Genomic DNA, 19,500 nt, shown 5'->3' with positions numbered 1-19,500 from the left:
TTTTGGATTTTCACATTTCTGAAGTTAACATTTTGTGCTACAAATGCTTCTGTCAGAACCCCCCACTTTATTCTAGGTCTCATTTCAAATTTGGCCAAAAATAAACCTAACCAGCATGCATGACAAGAGTGAACATCCAAGACTTTTTTCAATTCTAGGATTTCATCTTCAAAATGTAACTCTTAACTTTAAAACATAATTATTTTTTTATGGTTTGGGGGCCTGTGAGTGTGATTTTTGTTTTGTCTTGCCCTGGCAATTTTTTGTTTTTATTCCCTTTTTAATATATATTTATTTCACTGTCAATTTTAATGTGTTAATTTATTCAAATTTTATTTTATTATTTTGATTGTTTTATGGTGGAGTGGGACTGGTGCTGTATCCCCTCTTGTACGGATCTGTATTAGCCTGTTTGTGTTATTTTTGTTGGTCAAGACTGAATGTCTCATTTGACATCTAGAACCGTCATGTACCAACCGAACCCAAATCAATCAAAATTTGACTTATGAAAAAAACAAAAACTTCAATACGTCAAAGGGTAAAATTTAAAAATCCAGTATCTACTTCATGGTGGAGGGAGGGTCATGCATTTTCTGCCTACCACTGAGGGAGGCTCAAGGAAAAATATGTGTCGCTTCGGTGAGGGTAGGTAGGGAGGGTCAAGTAAAATAGATAAATAAATAATAATCATATGATAATAATAATGATAAATAAATTTTTAAAAAAAACAAAGTCACCCCAGTTACAACCCCTCCTCTGAAAGTAAAGAACAGTCCCTAAACTAAGCTAAACAGCTGATGGCTAGTTTGTTATTTAGCATAGTTAGCAAGAGAGTGAACATTTCCCTTTATGACGAACTATTCCGTCAAAATGTCACAAGACAAATGCCAGCTACTTATCTACTTAATTTTATCCTGTGCTCATGTCATGTGGGAGAACCAGATCCCAGTGTGTGGAATATCATCTCTCCTCCTCTGCTTTTCATTTTTCAAGCGCCTCAGTCGCCCGCCCTCTCACTCAAGTTTGTCCCTCAGTGCGATCCGTCGGTCGTCTAGAGGAAAAAAAAAAAAAGCGACGCCTGAGAGCGACGCTTGCAGCTGATATACCGCTGGCTCAAAAATGGAGAGCGACACCACTGTCAGGAGAATAAAACCCTTCGGGACACAGAATTATGTAGCGCAGGACAACGACGGTTCCCGGGTCCGGTGTGGGGATAACGGCTACAACGGTGACCCGAAGAGGAAGCCCGAAGTGAGCCTATATCTGCTGCGGGAAGGGCTGGCAGCTTCCCTGGTCTCTGTGTTTATTTTGGTGCTGTGGGGACTTGTTCATTTGTCGTTACAGCAGCTCGTCATTGGAAAGCCAACAGGCGACTTCAACGCAGTGAGAGCCAGGTGAGTTTTGTACCTAACACTCACCTCTTTGCTGTTTGTATGTTGGCTAACGGTCTCGAAGAAGCAGAGACACAGCTAACCTTTCCTCTAGTTGGGCAACAGACCCGCCTAGAAACCACTACCGGGTGTCCCCTCCCCTCCACCTACACCTCCACCTATTACCTCCAAGGTAACCTGTGGGGCGGACAGGTGTTTTGAACACCAGTTCAGCTCAGGAGAGAGGAGGTGCAGCAGCATGTAGCACTGGTCTTTAAATAATGTAGCCTCAATCAAGTCAAAGTCTCCTGCGTGAAGCTTGCATAATGACCCCATGATGCAATAACAATAATATTACTCCATAAACTTAATTTAAACCTGTTATAGATGTTTTGACAGTTAACGTAACATGGCAAGTTTATTTTTATGACAGATTTCACACCCAAAAGAAATACAAAGTGTCTCACATAATGTAGGTAGACATTAAACAGGAAGTGGGTTATAAACAAAATCAAAAAGACAGGAAAAGGACAATAAATTATTTGAGTCATTGCATAAAAACTAAACCGTAAAGGCTTATCAAAGTCTCATTGTACACATAGCTCTTGCATCTACATGTAGTTAGTTGTTCAGGTTAATATCAAGCTAAAAATCCCAAAGATTTGTGAGAAATTTCTGCTGTTATCAGTTTAAAATCATTGTAATCTAAATATCTTGCAATATGAAGATGCCAATATGGGCTCTGGGTAGTCGTAATGGTCATATCTTACTATCTTCTAAGTGATTATACAATCATTTAAAAAAATAATCACCAGGTTGATTGATAATGAACATTATTAGTGGTTGCTGCCCTATGATTATGGGCAGTAGTCTATTATATTTGAGCGACAATACAGAATTTATTGTGAAAATCAGCAATTGTGCACGTTTATTAGTACTTCCACAAATGGTGAGGAAAAACTTGTCTTTCTGTTTCACATATTTGTCTCTCCAATGCCTTTGTTTTTTCTGACTTCTCAGACAAAATGAGCAATTTCAAAGCCTCACTTCAGGTACTCGTACATTTAACAGAACATGAATATGAACATTAAAAAATAATCCAACACATATAAGACAGATTAATAGATAATACAATGCAGCCTGTGTGATTATAGAAACCATTATACATCCTGTTCTTTCTAAGAAGATGCAACATTTTCAGATTAAAAAGCACAGGGCGACAGCTTTTATCAGATTTCCAGTCCCTGCGAGAAAGAGAGATGGGGATTATGGTGCTGAATCTGAGGTCCGCAGGGCTGCGGTTGAGCTCTTGAAAGTGCTTGGCGATGGGATTTGCCATCATTTGGCTGGTTGCTCTATAAATGAGTCAGGCATGCTGCATTGAACTGATTAGGGCTCTGAGCTTCTTTGGTCACAATCATGGCTTTGTGAGTCCATGCCCTGCCAGTCCAGGTTTGAATTATGAGCCTGAGCATAAAACAATGCCTCAGACGCTGCTGTAGAAATGAAATGAAAGCCAGAGTTTAGATGTCTTTAATGTCATTTGGTACCACTTAATCACTACAACAAAGCTAAAACATATTACAACATATTAGGGAGGACTTGTGAAAAGCAGAGGAAACACAAGCATTTGATGCATTTGATCGATGCTTGTAATGAGACCAACACAAAGCCTCACCCACCATGGTTAGATGACAGACATTATATTGTTGACTCCACTGTGAGCATCAGCCAGCACAGCAGCACTTCTGCTGGTGTGGGCAGTGGAGCTTCTGTAACATTGGCCTTTTTTGAACAGCTGCAGCAAACATGACCGGCAGCTGCTTCTTTAAAGAAAAGTTGAGGAAAAGCATCTGTTTTTCCTTACTATATGGGTTGCTTGGCTTAATTTCCTGTTTCTATCTCCTGAGGGAGTCTGTGCAGAGACGAGGAAGATCAGGTCAGACTTCTACAGAGACATAGGATATTATAACCTGAGCAGGTCAGGGCAATGGTCCAGACTCAGGACATAGAAAACATACTGTAACAAAGACAGACTCTGATTGTTTTTAAAACAATCTGAAAAAAGTCATTTTATTTCTCGTTCCGTCTTTTGTGGGGTCATCTTTTTCATCTTGGAAAGATCCTCTCTTCTCAGTTCATTATGTCGAAGAGGGATGCCACCCAATTTGCTAATCCCTCAACTTCAAGACCTCCAGTCAGTGTTTGTGAAGATGTCCCACTCTCTCTTAAAAAACCTGAACTTTTGATGTAATATGTAGGACTGCAGATGACAATTATTTCCATTATTTATTAATCTGCTGATTATTTTCTCAATGAAGTGAGTAATTGTTTGGTTTAGAAAATAGTGAAAACTAGAATGTCTGTCCAGACTCATATGTAGCCATGACAGTTGACAATGTTCCTTCAGATATGGAGGTGCTGCAAAGAAACAACAAACTCTAAAACGTGGATGCTTCACACACATCTTCAACCCGGCAGCACAGAAGATCTGTACAGTCAGCACAGTTTCAAGACACCCAAGATTAGTGTCACCAATTCAGTATTCAACCAAATGTCTCCCCATCTGTCCCTGAGTTATGACACTGAATAATGACCAGAAATGACCTCTTTGGACAGAAAATATCATAACTTCTTTTAGACATTTGTGTGAAATTTTGTCATTATTAGCCTATGAATTCTTGAGTTATGGCCCTGTGAGGTCACAGTGACATTTTACCACTGAAATTAGTTTTAGTTTTAATCTAATCAGTTCATTGTTGAGTCCAAGTGGACGAAAAAATTCCCTTAGGGTGATTTTGAGTTATTATGTTCATGAGAATGAGACGGATGGTGTACTAGTGACCTTGACCTTTGACCTTTGTCAGCCATAATCTAATCAGTTCATCGTTGAGTCCAAGTGAACATTTGTGCCAAATTTAAAGAAATCCCTTTCTTGTGATAGGGACTGAGACCGGCTGACGGACACACATACACACAACCTGAAAACATAATGCCTTTGGCCACGGCTATCACTGGCGCAGAGGCATAAAAATTATCACAATTTACTTGAAAGGATGCAAATCGTCATATTTGAGAAGCTGGAATCACAACATTGGCTGTCATTTTTGCTTGAAATATGACTTTATTGATCATGATTTATCAATTACAAAAATTCTTTCCAGTTTATCCTCCGTTGATTGCCCAATGGATTAAGCAACTGTTTGTTTCAGCTCTAGTTGACGGAATCAGAGCATAAGTTCCTCCATATCCAGCGTTACGTATACTGTCTTGAAGTCACCAATAAAACTCTAATATCAGACTGTGTTGTATGTAGTGGCATTGCTAACCTGTAGAAAACCTCATTTAGAGTATACAACAGTATTTTGGCTAAAGTGCTCACAGTTATCACATCCAGCACAGCTTTCATTGTCTGACATAAGTGAAAAAAAAAGATGCGAGTCTGTAGAGATATCTGAACTTGAACCTGGTTTCATTTCGTCATTTAACTGTCAGCAAGCAGAAGTATCTGCAATTGTTGCACTTAAGTATGTCCTCTCTCCTGAGTAGTGCATCTGTAAAATTTAGAAGAGGTGTTTCTTTCACAAACTCACATGAGCAAACTGTGTCTGTCAGCAAAAAACACCCACGCCATCAGGAAATGTATGTAACCTCGTTTAAGTTTTGAAACCTCAAGGTAGTTATAAAATCAAAGCTATGGACTGTGACCTCATTCAGCCATCCGTCCATACATATGTACAATGATTCACTGTCTGTAACAATAGTAACATTGAAGAGCAGGACATTAATAAGATGCTACACTGCTGTGATGGAACAAGTAGACTTGGTTTTCCACCCCATCAAAGTTTAACAGCATCCCAATGTTCTCTCTCCCTGTTCTCACTCTTACCTCATGATCTAGACGGCACTTGGAGCAGATCACCAGCGTCGGCCCTCGGCCAGTGGGCAGCCAGGAGAATGAAGTCCTGACAGTCAGCTACTTGTTGGAGCAGATTGAGAGCATCCGGGCAGAGACCGCAGCGGGTCCCCATCAGCTCACGGTGGATGTGCAGCGTCCCACTGGCACTTTCTCCATTGACTTTCTTGGAGGCTTCACCAGCTTCTATGACCGGGTCACCAACATTGCTGTCAGGCTGGAGCCTAAGGGTGGGACGCAGCATCTCATGCTAGCCAATTGCCACTTTGACACAGTGGCTAACAGTCCAGGTACAAAAACTTTCCTCCTTCTCTTGAAGAATTCTGCCTACTGTAGGTGAGCTCTGACAGAAGGCACTGACACTGATGAATATTGAGCTTTAGACAAACAGGTTCAGCACTCAGTTTGCATGTAGGCACATGCAGAAAGCATTCATACACCTGCCAAACTTAAATTACCCGAAAGAAAAGGGCTGTCAAACATCAATCTCCTATAACTTCTCAAATCTGCTGTTGCAACTCTTTAGAGCTATCTTGTGCTGTTGTGTCTCATTTTGGGTTTAACTGCTGTGTCCTGTCCTGTGACTCATCTAAAGAGCACTTTACAGAAAATTCCTTTGTTTTTTTGTATGGCATTGGCATGGCAGCATGACTGTAGCGGTGTCAGCCTGTCGGTCCACCACTTCGGTACAAACTGAAATACCTCAACAGCTATAGAAATTACCTTGAAATTTTGTACAGACATTCATATTCTGCAGAGGATAAAGCACACTGACTTTGTTGATTCCCTGACTTTTACTGTAGCGCCACTATGAGGTTCTCATTTGTGGTTCCCAGAAAATGCACTTCAAACTCTGATCCCTTCACTTTTAATCTAGTGCTATCATCAAATCAAAATTTTGAGACATACTTTGATTCGGGGTCCGTCGATACAATCTTGATACAGGATATCGGGCCGATAGTGACTCAGATAGCTGGTATTGGTGATAGTTGGGCCAGTCTATTCAATTCAATTCTATGTTTGCATTTTCAGCTACTCTATTATTTTATATGGGCATTTAAATTCAGTGTGCAAAAGCATGTAAATGGTTACTGAGTAACAGGGGGCACCATGTTTGGTATCCTCTGCTACCACTGTGTGAATGTGTGTGTGAATCGATGAATATGACGTAGTGTAATAGCGCTTTGAGTGGTTGGAAGACTAGAAAGGTACTATACACCTACAGTCCATTTTCCAGGCAGTCCATTTGGTATTGGATTGGTACCTGGTATTGGCTGATAACCAAAGCCTAGGTATTGATATTAGAACTGAAGAAGTCTGATCGGTGCATCCCCAAACTAAACACCTGCAAACTAATGACATTCCCATCAGCCTCAGCTGTACCCTGAGTTTAGTGCTAATTAGCAAATGCTAACACGCTAAAACCAAGATGGTGAATATGTTTAACATTATACCTGCTGAATATCAACATGCTAGCCTCGCCATTGTTAGCATGCTGATATGAGCATACAGGTTTAAGCATCTCTGTGTCATGGACTCCATGACAAACCTGCATTTTTCCTGTCACAGTGTGCACAAGCCATGTGTTTTTCATCATGCACGTCCTCATGTGTTTTATGATGATAATACCCCCATCTGTGCACTATAGTCATGTGGACCAAACTGTGAAATGTAGCCAATCCAGAAAATTCTGATGCCAAAGGGAATCATATCTAGACCGCACGGTAATAACAGTGTTTGTTGATGATAGATAACACGGTCTTAATTTCTTTGTCTTTTTGTTAAATCAGGAATTTTCACTGCTTCGCTCCACACCCTCAAGCCTTTTGAGGGACATATTTTCCCACTTAAAACGCACACATGCACACAAACGTGCACACACAGCCTCACCAGCAAAAGGAAATTCAGCCAAGAGGTGTGGACCAGGAAGATACACATTCACGTCCACTGCTGCCTGCCAAGCCTTTGATTCCTGGGAATTCTAAACACTTTTTTATGCTAAAAATAATAAAGGGGAAAAAAAGAAAGACTAAAGGGATAGCTCTGTGTCTTGCACATATTTTTGTCCACATGTTTAATGCACGTAAATATGGTCAGCACAGCACACTGATGATAGAAGTCAGAGTAGTTATGATTACTTTATTTCTGGTGCACAGGTGAACCATTGAGGTTTGATTTGTACCCGCCATCTTTTTAACTCTCACAGAGCTTTTCGGGGACAAGGATTAATATGTAGCTGATATAAGTGACAGCGACAGGAGCATGAATGGTACCCAGACAGACAGCGAACAGACTCCCACCCCCACCTCGTGAACTCATTCAAGACAGAAAGCTGCAGCACATGATGTCTCAGTTTTACTCTCTGATCTTTGGGCATTTATTCCCAGTAAACTGTGTCCCTTACCACTAACCTGTCTAATCTTTCTGCATCACATGCCCTGTTCACGTGTTCTTTTCTTCTCGCTATTACCCTTTTTCCTTTGTGTTCACCAAAGCAGTGGGAGCTCTTTTTTTTTTACCAGCTAGGCGCATTCTTCACATGTTTGCACTCAGAGCCTACACCCTTCATTCTCATGTGTTTGTGTTAGTCTAATGTACATCAATGTTATCGGCTCTATCTCCTGCATGTGTTCTAATCTCAAACTGAGCCACTGTGTCGGGACAGGCAGGTGATCTGGGTGAACGATCGCATGTCTTTGTGTGTAAATGCCAGGCGAAGCTGAGCTTCTGTTGCCTGATACAAATGTGAAAAGCAGGTAGGAGCAGGTTTTCTTTTAGTACTTTTTTGACACACATACACTGGTTTCCTTGTCTTAGGTGCCAGCGATGATGCAGTGAGCTGTGCAGTGATGCTGGAAGTCCTCCATTCTCTGGCCAACCAGTCTACTCCTCTTCATCATGGAGTTATTTTCCTCTTTAATGGGGCAGAAGAAAATATCCTTCAGGTGAAATGAAGTGACAAGAACACATGCTTTACACTTTGAAAGTCAGACAAGCCTGTCGTCACCACTTTGGGTTGTCATTTAATATGAAAAAAAGTGCCGTCTTTTTTTGTTTGTCTTATTTCTTCCGCTACATTCTTATTTTCTCTCTCACTAACTCTTTGCTCTGTTTTTTTTTGTTGCTTTTCTCCATCAGGCCAGTCACGGTTTCATTACTCAGCATCCGTGGGCCAAGCAGGTGCGGGCTTTCATTAACTTGGAGGCTGCAGGTGTTGGGGGCAAGGAAGTTGTTTTTCAGACAGGTACTGTACCAAACGAACTTTTCCAGTTTGTTTATTAGCATTTTCTATTCTTAGGAGTTCTCTGTGTTTATTTTGCATGTTTTTTGCATTTGTGCCAATGCCATTTTTGCTGTTACAGAGATCTACTGTCTGACGTTGAGACAATGTTGCAGTGTACATTAAACGCCCTTGTTAAAATCATTTGCATTCTGGCATGCTACTACTATTCCGTATCTATATGGATTACCAGCAGCCTTATTATGATTCCTGAGGTGCCTGTAATATTATATTTATATTTTAGACACTATCTGATGCACGTACTCTATACATTAAACAAGCTTAAATGCCTACATCACTAAAACCACGAAGAGGAAGTAGTTAAGACAGCAGGAAGCAGAGTTATAGTACTCTCATAGTAAAACCTTCTTTTACACAATGATTGTTCTTTTTGACAGAACCTAGGAGAGTGAGATAACTGTCCATTATCTAAAATATCCCAGAGACCTTTTCTTTCTTTTCCCAAAAGGTCCAGAGAACCCGTGGCTGGTCCAGGCCTACGTTCACGCAGCGAAACACCCCTTTGCCTCTGTGGTCGGCCAGGAGGTCTTCCAGAGTGGCATCATCCCCTCTGACACTGACTTTCGCATCTACAGGGACTTTGGTAACATCCCAGGTAATGCAGACAAAGTCTTAAAATGTCTTGAAATACATATTTACCAATAAAAGGCATTATATTGTCTTAAATTCAGATTGGATGGGTCTTAAATTTTTTTGATTCATGTCATCGTGTGAACTTCCTTTGTTGGCGTTTTGAGAAACACCATGTTAACAGGAGGGAAACACTGTTCGATAGGGGAATAGACTTCGACATCACACCTGTATGTGTGCAGTGTCTCTGTTTTTGCCCCCTCTTTGCACTTAGTTCAATGATACAGACCCACTGCGTTATCTGAGGCCTTGTTAGTTAGACTGCTTGTTAGTTTATGTAAATGGTCAAATTGAAGTTTAAGATAAATGACTTGAGAATTAAGATTACCTCTAGTGATTGTAACTAGTTCCTGGAAATGCATACAAAGTAACCTGCACTGTATGCTAGAGGTGTTTCAAACTTGGGACAATGGGGGGGTCAAGGCAGTGGAATTGCACATGCAGAGCCATAAGCACACGGAGCACTGGTTCCCAACTGGTCCAGCCACTTGGTCCAGATTTCTCCTTAGTCATTAGTTCAAGGTCCACACAGTTTATTAGGTTTAGTGTCATACTTGTGTTTGGGCATGCCATCGAGTTGGTTTGCTGTTTGCAGCAGGAAACAGCACTTTAAAATAAAAACTCTGTTGCGGAAATTCACCGTATTTAAAAATAAAGTGTGTTTTTTACAGACTTGATACGAATCACTTGCAGTCCATTCAGAATGGACCTGTGACCCACTTTTGAACCGTGACCAGCCATTTGGGAACCGCTGACATAGCGTATCATCAGTGTCATCTTGCCTTACTGATAATTTTAAACTGGCATCAATTTATTTTCTTATACGGAGAATATTTTTCGGTTTTGGTGCATCTTTCCATCATAAGTTTGTTCCCAAATTTTGGTGGTTTAAGTGGTATTAAAAATGTCTTAAAAAGTCTTACATTTAGCTTGTTTAAAGCTGTAGACACATTGAGTACATTATAGAAATTAGTAATGGAAGTTTAGAGCCTTTCTTTGTCACAGTGAAAAATGATAATCTGGTGCAAAGCAGAGATGCTTTTATTGTTTGTCTTTTTCGCCCTCCGTATTCCATGTTTTATATCTTATTCTGTGTATGTTTGTACTTCATTTTTACAGGCATTGACTTGGCTTTCATTGAAAATGGTTTCATCTATCATACAAAGTACGACACTGCTGACAGGATTCTGACAGACTCGATACAGAGAGCCGGTACGCAGCACACACATACACCTACGTATCCCTACGTGTGCCAAACTTAAATAGGTGTCACCTTATGCTTTTATTTGACACTCATTGCAAATAGATTGAGTGTTTGTTAGTGGGTGGGTGTGCCCGATTGTCAAGGAGAGAGCGGTCACTGCAGCATTAGACTGGTGCACTCAGCTGATCTCATTATTTCCCCGAGAACTAAGAAATGCATTCACGTATATACATTGCAGCTACAGACTTTTACTGTTTCACTTGCCCTCATTTACCTCGTGCATCTGTGTTGCTGAATTATTTTTGCTTTACTTAGCAGAGAATCTAGTCAGTCAGCACTAAAAACCTGAGACAGTTGGCATCTTTCCTCTCTCCCTCAGCAGCTACTGGACATCTCCCTCCTCTCATTCTGTGTACAGTAACTAACTGTGAAAGGCATGAATTATTAGAGAGAGAAAGTGAAATTTCAGAGGTAGGTAGAAGGTATTTTTAGTCTGTAGAGAAGGATGCAGAACAGTTTTGTATGGTGGAGAGTAGGTACAGCACAGGGGCAACGGAGGAGGGAGATACACCAGTAGCTCTGCTCTGTTGATGCCTCTGATGAACACAGCAGGTTTTTTGGCCTTACCCGCCTCATTCATATCTCTTTTTTCCCAGCTCTGCTTTTCAATAAGTGGGAAAAGTTGAAGGCTAGCATTGCTCTAGTGTAGATTCACTTTTGTTCCAAAGCTGGATCTATTTTTAAAGCTATTGTGGCGATATATGAACAAGAGCATGGCAATCTAACTGTTGTAAATGTTACTGTGAAATAAAATGTCATTTCTTGTTGAAATCAGAAATTAAAGCCGTGGGTAAATCACAAAGCAGAATCATGTAGCTAAGCAGTGAACCCAACATGAACAAGTAGATGTTGTACACTCAGTTGTTTACACTTTAAGGCCACAGTGAGCCTACCAGGCGGAAGAACAATGAAGCTTTGTCTCGTGTGTGTGTGTGTGTGTGTGTGTGTTTGTGTATGTGTGTGCCGTTAACTGTGCAGACATGCAGGCAGCAGTACATAGGGCAACACAGATAAAAGAAACTCGGCCTCGGGCAGCAGTAACCCAAACAGCGACTTCTCTCTGATCCTTCACGTCGCCAAATTTTTCATCTACATTCAACATCATGATTCTAGCCAATTCCGTGTGTAGTCCTCTACGTGTCCCGTATACTGGTGTACAGCTGTTGTATAACTATGAGAGGAACATTTAGGCCATAAATCAGACTTGCCCTCACACATACACCGCTATATTCATTGGCACTCTACTGCTTGGGGCATAAAATCATATTTGCTCACCCACATCATACTCTCACACACACCATTAAACATGGCAGTGTAGTGTATCTGAAACAGCCGACTGTGTGTGAGTGAGTGAAATTGTGCTTCGTCTTGCACATATCCTGTCATGGGAAATAATAAAAGTATAGTTGTTTGTTTTAGAGAACAGAAGGAGAGCTGGATGCCGAGTGTTATTGTACATGTACGAGGGTGTTCGAGGTGTGTGTGGGAGAGTTTAGTGTTGTATGTGCAAGACCATAAAGCTGTTTGTTAGAGCAGTGTATGATTTACAGTCTGATGTCTTCTGTACAACAACAACAACAGTTTATATAGTGTAATTATCAATAAAATACATGTTATGTTTGAACTGAATGTAAATATAGTTGGTAATAGGGATGCACCGATTATGAAATTCTGGATTGGTATTGATGTTGGTGTTTAACTTAACAATTTGGCTCATAGCTGATGCCATCACAGACGTTTTTTGTCGTTCATTATTTTGTTTTTGGTGTTATTTATTCCCCTTTTGTGCCAGAGAAACACAGACATCTTCACTATAAAAATAACTAAACTGTTTAAAAAGTCATTCAGTCCTTCATTATCTTTGACTGAGCAAAATTTCAGCTGTACAGATTTATGAAACAGCCTTTAATATAGTCATCTGTCACAGGAAATGACAGCCTCAGATGCCTTTTTAGCCTGCTATACAACTACCTATATACCTATACTAACTACAAGTACTAAAAATACCTTAAGCATCTCTGCCTTGTTGCAGCTTAATCTGCTTCTCTTCGCATCTAAGATGTGAGACTGAGCTGAACAGCTGCTCACTGTCTGTGCTGGTGCATGGAGCACATGGGTATGTCTGTGCCATTTGTGCCAGTACTAGAAAAAAGAGGTGATTATTCCTCCAATATCCGAGAGTGGTCGCTTTTCTGGAAATGGGAACTATGCAAACAACATGTCACTGATCTTTCTTTCTGTAATACCTGCTCCCACGTGGCTGATATTTGCTTTCACTTCTACTTGTTAAGGAGCCACAGGTTTGCACAGGACCTGTTTCGCTCTTATGTCATACCAGAATCTTGTCCAGTCAGCAAATTTGCTTTGCCTAGGATAATGAAGGCATGACCTGCTCTACTCTCCCTCTGATTGGCTATTACCTGTTGCCTTTGTTGCTTGGGTTGGTTAGGTTTAGGCGAGACCGGTGAGATTAATTAGGGTCAGGTTAAGAACGTTAGGGTAAGCCAATCAGTGGCAAGGTAAAGGTTTCGTTATACCAGGAAATGCAAATTCACATCTAGCCAGTTGCTTCTTCTTCGAATTAGGGTTGTCCAAGTCCTTCCGCAAATAGCCAAAACAACATTTAGCTGGTGCAAAATTGATGTGACGTAATAGATGAACACTGGCCACTGCCATTTGTGAATGTCATCTTATTTGCTTATTGGCTGATGGCAGTCAGCAAGGAGAATACCAGCCAATCACTAATGTTCGAACGATAACTTGGTGCATCTCTAGTTGGTAAAGTATCTGCGGATTAAAGCAGAAATTGTAAGGCTCAGTACACAGTAACACACCTTCATTTACTAGTATATTGATTACTGTTCATGTAGACATGGTCTTTTTGCTGCAGCAAACACTGTCTGTATGGTTGTGCAGGAAGAAAAAGGCCACTACCTCAGTGTAGCCTGTCCCTGCTGGACAGAGGGTTATACTGAGTCATCAATAAACTGTGTCCACTGCATATGATGTGTCAGCTCTATAAGATCAAGCCTTTTTTACAGTGAGGTTATCACGTTCATATTCAGTCATATTAACCATTTCCTTCCCCTGATTGTCGGGATAGATGTACAAATGGTGGAAACCAAAAACCACAATAGAGGAAGCTCAGTATTTACTCCCCAGTTTTTCCCTTTCCACGAATTCCTATTGTGTCCTATCCAGTTTGGGTTTTAAGTTAGGATGTCCTGCCTGTACTGTCTGTCTGTCCAGCTGCTGTACTCCTGCTCTATACTGCAGGAAACAATGCAGCTAAATGCAACAGAGCTTTAATGTGTTACATTTCAGCTTTGAACCTCTTCACCTTGAAACTCACTTCCTGTTTTCAGGCGACAACATCCTGGCAGTCCTGAGGTACCTGGTGACATCAGAGAAGTTAGCCGATTCCTCAGAGTATCGTCATGGCAATATGGTGTTTTTTGACCTGCTGGGTGTGGTTGTGGTGGCTTACCCAGCCCGCGTTGGCACCATCCTCAACTACATGGTAGCCACAGCCACCTTCCTCTATCTGGCAAAGAAAGCCTCACTGCCAGGCAATGGAGGTAGGTCGCCATTCCCTATTGTCTATGCATGTTATGCCATTTCCTGTGCTGGATGTGTGTGTTGCATGTTTTCCATTTTTTGGCTTATTCAAGTGTTTTTCTTGCAAACTGTAGAAAAAGAATTGTCCAATCCCAGTTTTCCAAATGTTTTGTCATTTTTCTTTAGAAGATTTGGATGAGCTGTTCTTGTATGGTTGGTTTTCATTTACTTCATTCATCTCCATCTCTCTCAGGTGGACGCTATGTTCGAGAACTGGCCTGTGCGACAGGCGTAGCAGTCCTGAGCTGGTTCATCACCCTGTTGTCAGTGCTGATTGTCGCTCTGCTTGTCACTCTGCTGGGCCGCTCCATGTTTTGGTACAACCACTTCTACGCTTCCATCTGCCTGTATGGTGCTGCTGCCACGGGAAAGATGATCCTCGTTCACACGCTGGCCAAGAACGTGTACTATGGAGTAAGTGGAGAATTCCTTTAAAGGTGCTGTATGTGACATTCACAGCCTTAAACCACTGTTTGCTTTGTAAAGGTATAGTGGAGTAATGGTGTCCTGAGCAGAAAAAAATTTCAAGCTACCTCTGTGAGTGTTGTAATCCAAGCTTCTCTGTGGTTTGTTGTGGTAAGCTGATCGGGGTCTGTGTGCATGCTAGTTCATGAATGTATCCCACTGGCTAGCTCATCACCACCACTTTACACTGCGCTCATACAGCGGGTGCTGATACCAGGACAGCGTCATTGCAGAATTTTTCATCCTCCTATTACCCCCTGGTTAACAGTGTTAGCTCTGTCAGGACTGTTGCCGTTGTGTAGCGCTGTAATGTAATTAGCACTGTTAACTGCTAGCAGCCGGCTCAGCCACCTCCATATTGAGAACCAAGTCCAGACAACTGGTACCTAATGAATTTCGCATTGAGGCCCTTTAAAGAGTATAGTTCGACATTTTTCATCCATCCATTCATCCGTTTTCGTCTGCGTATCCGGGGCCAGGTCACAGGGGCAGCTGGCTGAATAAGATAGTCCAGACATCCCTCTCCTCAGCAACACTTTCCAGCTCCTCTTGGGGGGTCTCGAGGCATTCCCAGGCCAGATGAGCGTTATAATCCTTCCAGCACCCCTGGGCCTCCTACCACTGGTGGTTAGAAATTTTGCTAAATACATTTATTTTCTTTCTCACAGCTAGTCTGTTTCCCCCTAAAAAAATCCACCTTCCACCATCCCTTAAGGAGCTGCTGCCGCTTCCAGTCTTTATGCTAAGTTAAGCTAACTGTCTCTTGGCTCCAGCTTCATATTGAAGAGACAGAAATGAGAATCGTTTCAATCTCCTCATCTAATTCTTGGCAAGAAAGCAAGTAATCCTATTCCCCCAAACGTTTAACCTTTTCTTTGACATTGGACTTTAACTTTAAGAGCAGACATTTTATGTACATGCAAAATTTTGGCTAAGTAGTTTACAGTAAACAATCAAGAATATAACCATGCATTATAAAATGAAATTATTTTAGTACACAGAGCAGCAAAGGTGATAGATGTGGGTATTTCAGATATGAATCATTTCAAGTCACCATCTACTTGATGGTTTTACACCTGTGTTTTATAGTAGGGATTGTTTTTTTTTAAGATCAGAAATTTCTAATATTTTAGATGATGTCTCTGAGTACCCCTGGTCAGTCTTCACTGAATCCTCAGTACAAATAACATATGCCAATTAACTTCAAAGTTGAATAGGGAAATGAAGTGTGAGCCATAAGTCTATACAAAAGGAGAGTGTTAACATATTTGATCAGTTCAAGTGGAAAGAATGTCGACCAGCTGGATGTAGATCAAAATCTTAAGCGATACTTTCCTCCGTTGCATTTTTGTTTATTGTTCGAGATCACTATTCACTTGAGCCTAATATCTCATGTTGACTCACTGAGCTCACATTTAATGGGGACTAAAGTGCAGAGAGGAGAAAGCCAGTTCCTCTTCGTCCCTGGTGGTTACAGAACAACAGCTCATTGTGTGTGATTGCTAAATTGTAGAGGTGTCTGATCAGCAGTCATCTGTCAGTCACATGTGCACAATCATTTGCCAGATAAGAGACTGGGAGCCACTGGACCTGTCTTGCTGTGGTTTTCCAGCTATCAAATGGTAGCATCTCTGCTGATAGCAAAGCCTGTTCTTGCATTTCCAGAGGCAGTCAGAGAGCTCTCTGTGTGTTGTACATTTTGTACATTTTAGGGGCAGCTAGCTGCAATTCAACTGACATATTGTACGTCTGACATTTAGTAAATATAAGCGTTTATTTGAGATTGAAACCATCACAGAAACTTTATTTTCATCTGAGCTAACCACATAATGAACTCCAGCTTTTCATGGCCATTTTCCAGAAAAGGACACAGACTAACCTTTGTGCCAGTCAGAGCACATAAGGCTTCATCTCCAGTGAAACAAAATCTCTATTGAAAGAGCACAATATATGTTTGGCCTCATTTTTTAAATGGTATTTTCTTTGACAGAAGAGTCTAGAATCAAGCAGACAGACAGACATGAGTCATAAAAGAAGATGAATTGATGCCTGCATCTATAAATGACTAAAATTTTGGCTGTTGTTCATTTGGTCATCTGATTCAGTGGTTTCCAACCTTTTTTTGCCTGATGTACAGTATTGCTTCATCAACACCACCCATCATGTTCCAAATGTGCTCATTTCTATTGATTTTAAATGATATAAAAGTGGATATAATGGTGAATAGTAGAATTTCTTTTCATTCAGTGGAGATGTCCAAGTTAAGATTGGTTTGGTCAAGTTTGCATTTGTATTTCTACCACTTAAAGGAATATTTCACCCCACAAACGAACATTTGTGTAACAATTACTCACCCTGTGTTACGTTAAATTTATGAAGATAATGTTTTTCTTGCATGCCTCTGGTGAGCCTGGCTGTCTTCAAAGCCAGACTCCATTGACAAAACCGTACTTTCACTTCACTGAACACAGGAGTGCTGGTCTACCACTGCCTCGATCAGTTAGTTAGTTTGTATTATTGTGTGACTTTGGTGTTTTAAGGGGTAAGTTTGGATACACCAAAGTCACACAATAACACAGACAAACTAAGTGATCGAGGCAGCGGTAGATCAGCAACTCTCATGTTCAGCGAAGTAAAATTACTGTTTTTGTCAGTGGAGTCTGGTTTTGAAGAGAGCATGGGTAAGTTTTACTTTCAGTTCAGTTCCCTTTTGGAAAGGGCTGTCAATTTTGGAAGTACTGAGCATACGACCGGAAAAATGAGACTTGGATTATACTGCAGAGTTGTGTGAGACATTGAAAAAACATGGACCGCTTTTATTTCAACTGATCAAGAATTTTCTTAGGTTTTAGAGTCTTAATTCACTGAGAAGGCATGCGAAGAAAAACAAAGTTTGGGATGAGTAATTGGGATACAAATAATCATGTAGTCGAATAAATATGTAGGTGTGTTCTTTTTTCAAGTCATAAATTCTATTTTACCATAGTAGCTAGCACAATAATTCCATGCACTCCCTGGCAACTACTGAAGTACTCTCTGCAGTACAAGTACCCCTGGTTCAGAGTCACTGTTCTGCTTTAACCACAATGGCTCTGAAGCAGGTAACACAAAAATCATCACTTCTTTGCTGCAAAAGTACATGCAGAGAGTTGAAGCGGTTCTAGTCCCACATCAGTCAAGACCAAAATCCGCTGTACAAAGTTCCCTCTTCAGATTTATTTGCATGGCAGTGTTGCATGACCATATGCTGCTGTGCAGATTATGTTTGTGTATAGAGGGGTTTCTATATTACATCTAGTTAAAAAGTCATTCAACCAGAAGGCAACGTGTGAGAGGAACCGGATGAATGCCTCTCAGTGAAGCTGTGATCTTGATGTTAATATTAGTGGAACAATACTGCCTTGTGTACTTGTGGGATGTTGTGCTTCGTAACCAAATATTGCAGCAAGCCTCTCAGTCATCCTACAGTAATGCATGGTGAATTAGGTCAGTGAATTCTTCCTGTAGTAATTAATGATGTTCCTTTTTAGTTTATAGATTTAGTTTCAGAATACAAGTGAGGCCAGGGTGTAAAGTCCCTGCTGTAGGAACTGGGAAGTTTCAAATCAGGTCATTGATTCTTTGTTCCTGTTTAGTATTTATACACAGCAGTCATGATGAGTGAGTGATTGTCTTGTGATTTGTAAAAAGGTGTATGTAATATTACTCGTGATGGATGTTAAGTATATAAGGCCGGGACTGAGGATACAGTCTAGATATAAACACCAGGTATTGGCCAACACACTCGATCTCCTCATGAGCAGCCGATAAAACAACCTCAGCAGCTCTGTGTTATTCCTTAATTAAACAGATGCATTTCAGAGGCTGCTTATCTGATGAGTGAGGAGTACGCGCTGCCATGGCACACACACAAAAACTTTAAGCATTCCTCTATGTCAACAAATTTTAATCCCAAGTTTTCTTCTCGTAAAGCAACAGTTAGATTTTTCCACAAATGCACATCAGCTGGTTCCTCGCCTCTCAAAGCAGCATGCATCATAGGGCAACCTCCTCTAATCTGCTCATACATATCCCTTCTATATTAAGCTGCTATATGTGTTCTCTGTGCAGGGTGTCCGTTTGGTGGAGCTGGGCGATCTCTACTTTGACGTGAGCTTGTTGCTGTGGTGCTGCAGCCTGGTGTGGCTGACCCAGCAGGGCCTGTGTTCAGCCTATGTGCCCATGCTAATGGTGGCCTTCCCCCTGGCCACCAGACTGATGCTGGCGAAAGAATTTAAACACAGAGGTAAACACTCAACTCAACTTTATTTACAAAAAATGTTTATATATAGGTATGTAAAAATACTAGAAAGTCACATGGTCAGCTATTTAACTTGGGGCTAAACCATGTTGAGCTCTAAAAGTGATTAAAAGAATCTTAAAATCAATTCTGAAGTTAACTGGCAACCAATGGAGGGAGGTGAGAATTGTGGTGTTATGTGACCCTACGATTTATACCAGTTAGAAATATGAACTGCAGTGTCCTGTACTAGTTGAAGCCGAGCTACTGAAGATTTACTGAGGCATGTAAAACAGTGCATTACAATAGTCAAGGCGCGAGAATACAAAAGCATGAATAAGCTTTTTTTTAGGTCTGGAAAAGACACAGCTGATTTAATTTTGATGATATTTCATAGGTGGAAATAGCAGGATTTAATGAGATTATTGACATGTGGTTCAAAGTTCAATTGAGAATCAAAAGTGATGCCTAAATTTCAGACTCCAGAGATAAAAGTATTATGTTCTGTTGTTGTTCTATGAATCACACAGCTACTTTCATAACTTACACGTGTACAACAAAGTTCAACAAATGCGATAAATGCCTCAGAGGAGCAACTGTCTGAAAGTGTGTGTCCCTATCCTCATGTGTACGATACTTTAATGATACTGTTTTATT

The 19,500-nt window shown here is 40.8% G+C and overlaps 1 protein-coding gene and 1 long non-coding RNA gene across 2 annotated transcripts in view; one reads left to right on the top strand and one right to left on the bottom strand.

Annotated features, from left to right (window-relative positions):
* Positions 1 to 1,069: 1,069 nt before the first annotated feature.
* Positions 1,070 to 19,500, top strand: part of ermp1 (endoplasmic reticulum metallopeptidase 1) — a 32,641-nt gene continuing 14,210 nt past the window's right edge. Inside the window, exons 1-9 of the mRNA XM_033647392.2 lie at positions 1,070 to 1,394; positions 5,272 to 5,576; positions 8,104 to 8,231; positions 8,425 to 8,530; positions 9,036 to 9,182; positions 10,337 to 10,429; positions 13,847 to 14,059; positions 14,293 to 14,513; positions 18,675 to 18,849. Of these exons, the coding sequence (XP_033503283.2) occupies positions 1,120 to 1,394; positions 5,272 to 5,576; positions 8,104 to 8,231; positions 8,425 to 8,530; positions 9,036 to 9,182; positions 10,337 to 10,429; positions 13,847 to 14,059; positions 14,293 to 14,513; positions 18,675 to 18,849 (1,663 nt within the window). The 5' untranslated portion in view covers positions 1,070 to 1,119. The remainder of the gene's footprint in view (positions 1,395 to 5,271; positions 5,577 to 8,103; positions 8,232 to 8,424; positions 8,531 to 9,035; positions 9,183 to 10,336; positions 10,430 to 13,846; positions 14,060 to 14,292; positions 14,514 to 18,674; positions 18,850 to 19,500) is intronic.
* On the bottom strand, positions 1,844 to 5,408 carry LOC144458753 (uncharacterized). The gene is made up of 3 exons (XR_013488139.1): positions 5,260 to 5,408; positions 3,238 to 3,285; positions 1,844 to 2,866 (listed from the first exon to the last, which is right to left on the bottom strand). It is a non-coding gene; the product is annotated as an uncharacterized LOC144458753 (long non-coding RNA).

Source organism: Epinephelus lanceolatus, chromosome 19, assembly GCF_041903045.1.
Source record: "Epinephelus lanceolatus isolate andai-2023 chromosome 19, ASM4190304v1, whole genome shotgun sequence".
NCBI classification, from domain to species: Eukaryota; Metazoa; Chordata; class Actinopteri; order Perciformes; family Serranidae; genus Epinephelus; species Epinephelus lanceolatus.
This window is presented reverse-complemented; position numbering and strand designations above follow the sequence as displayed.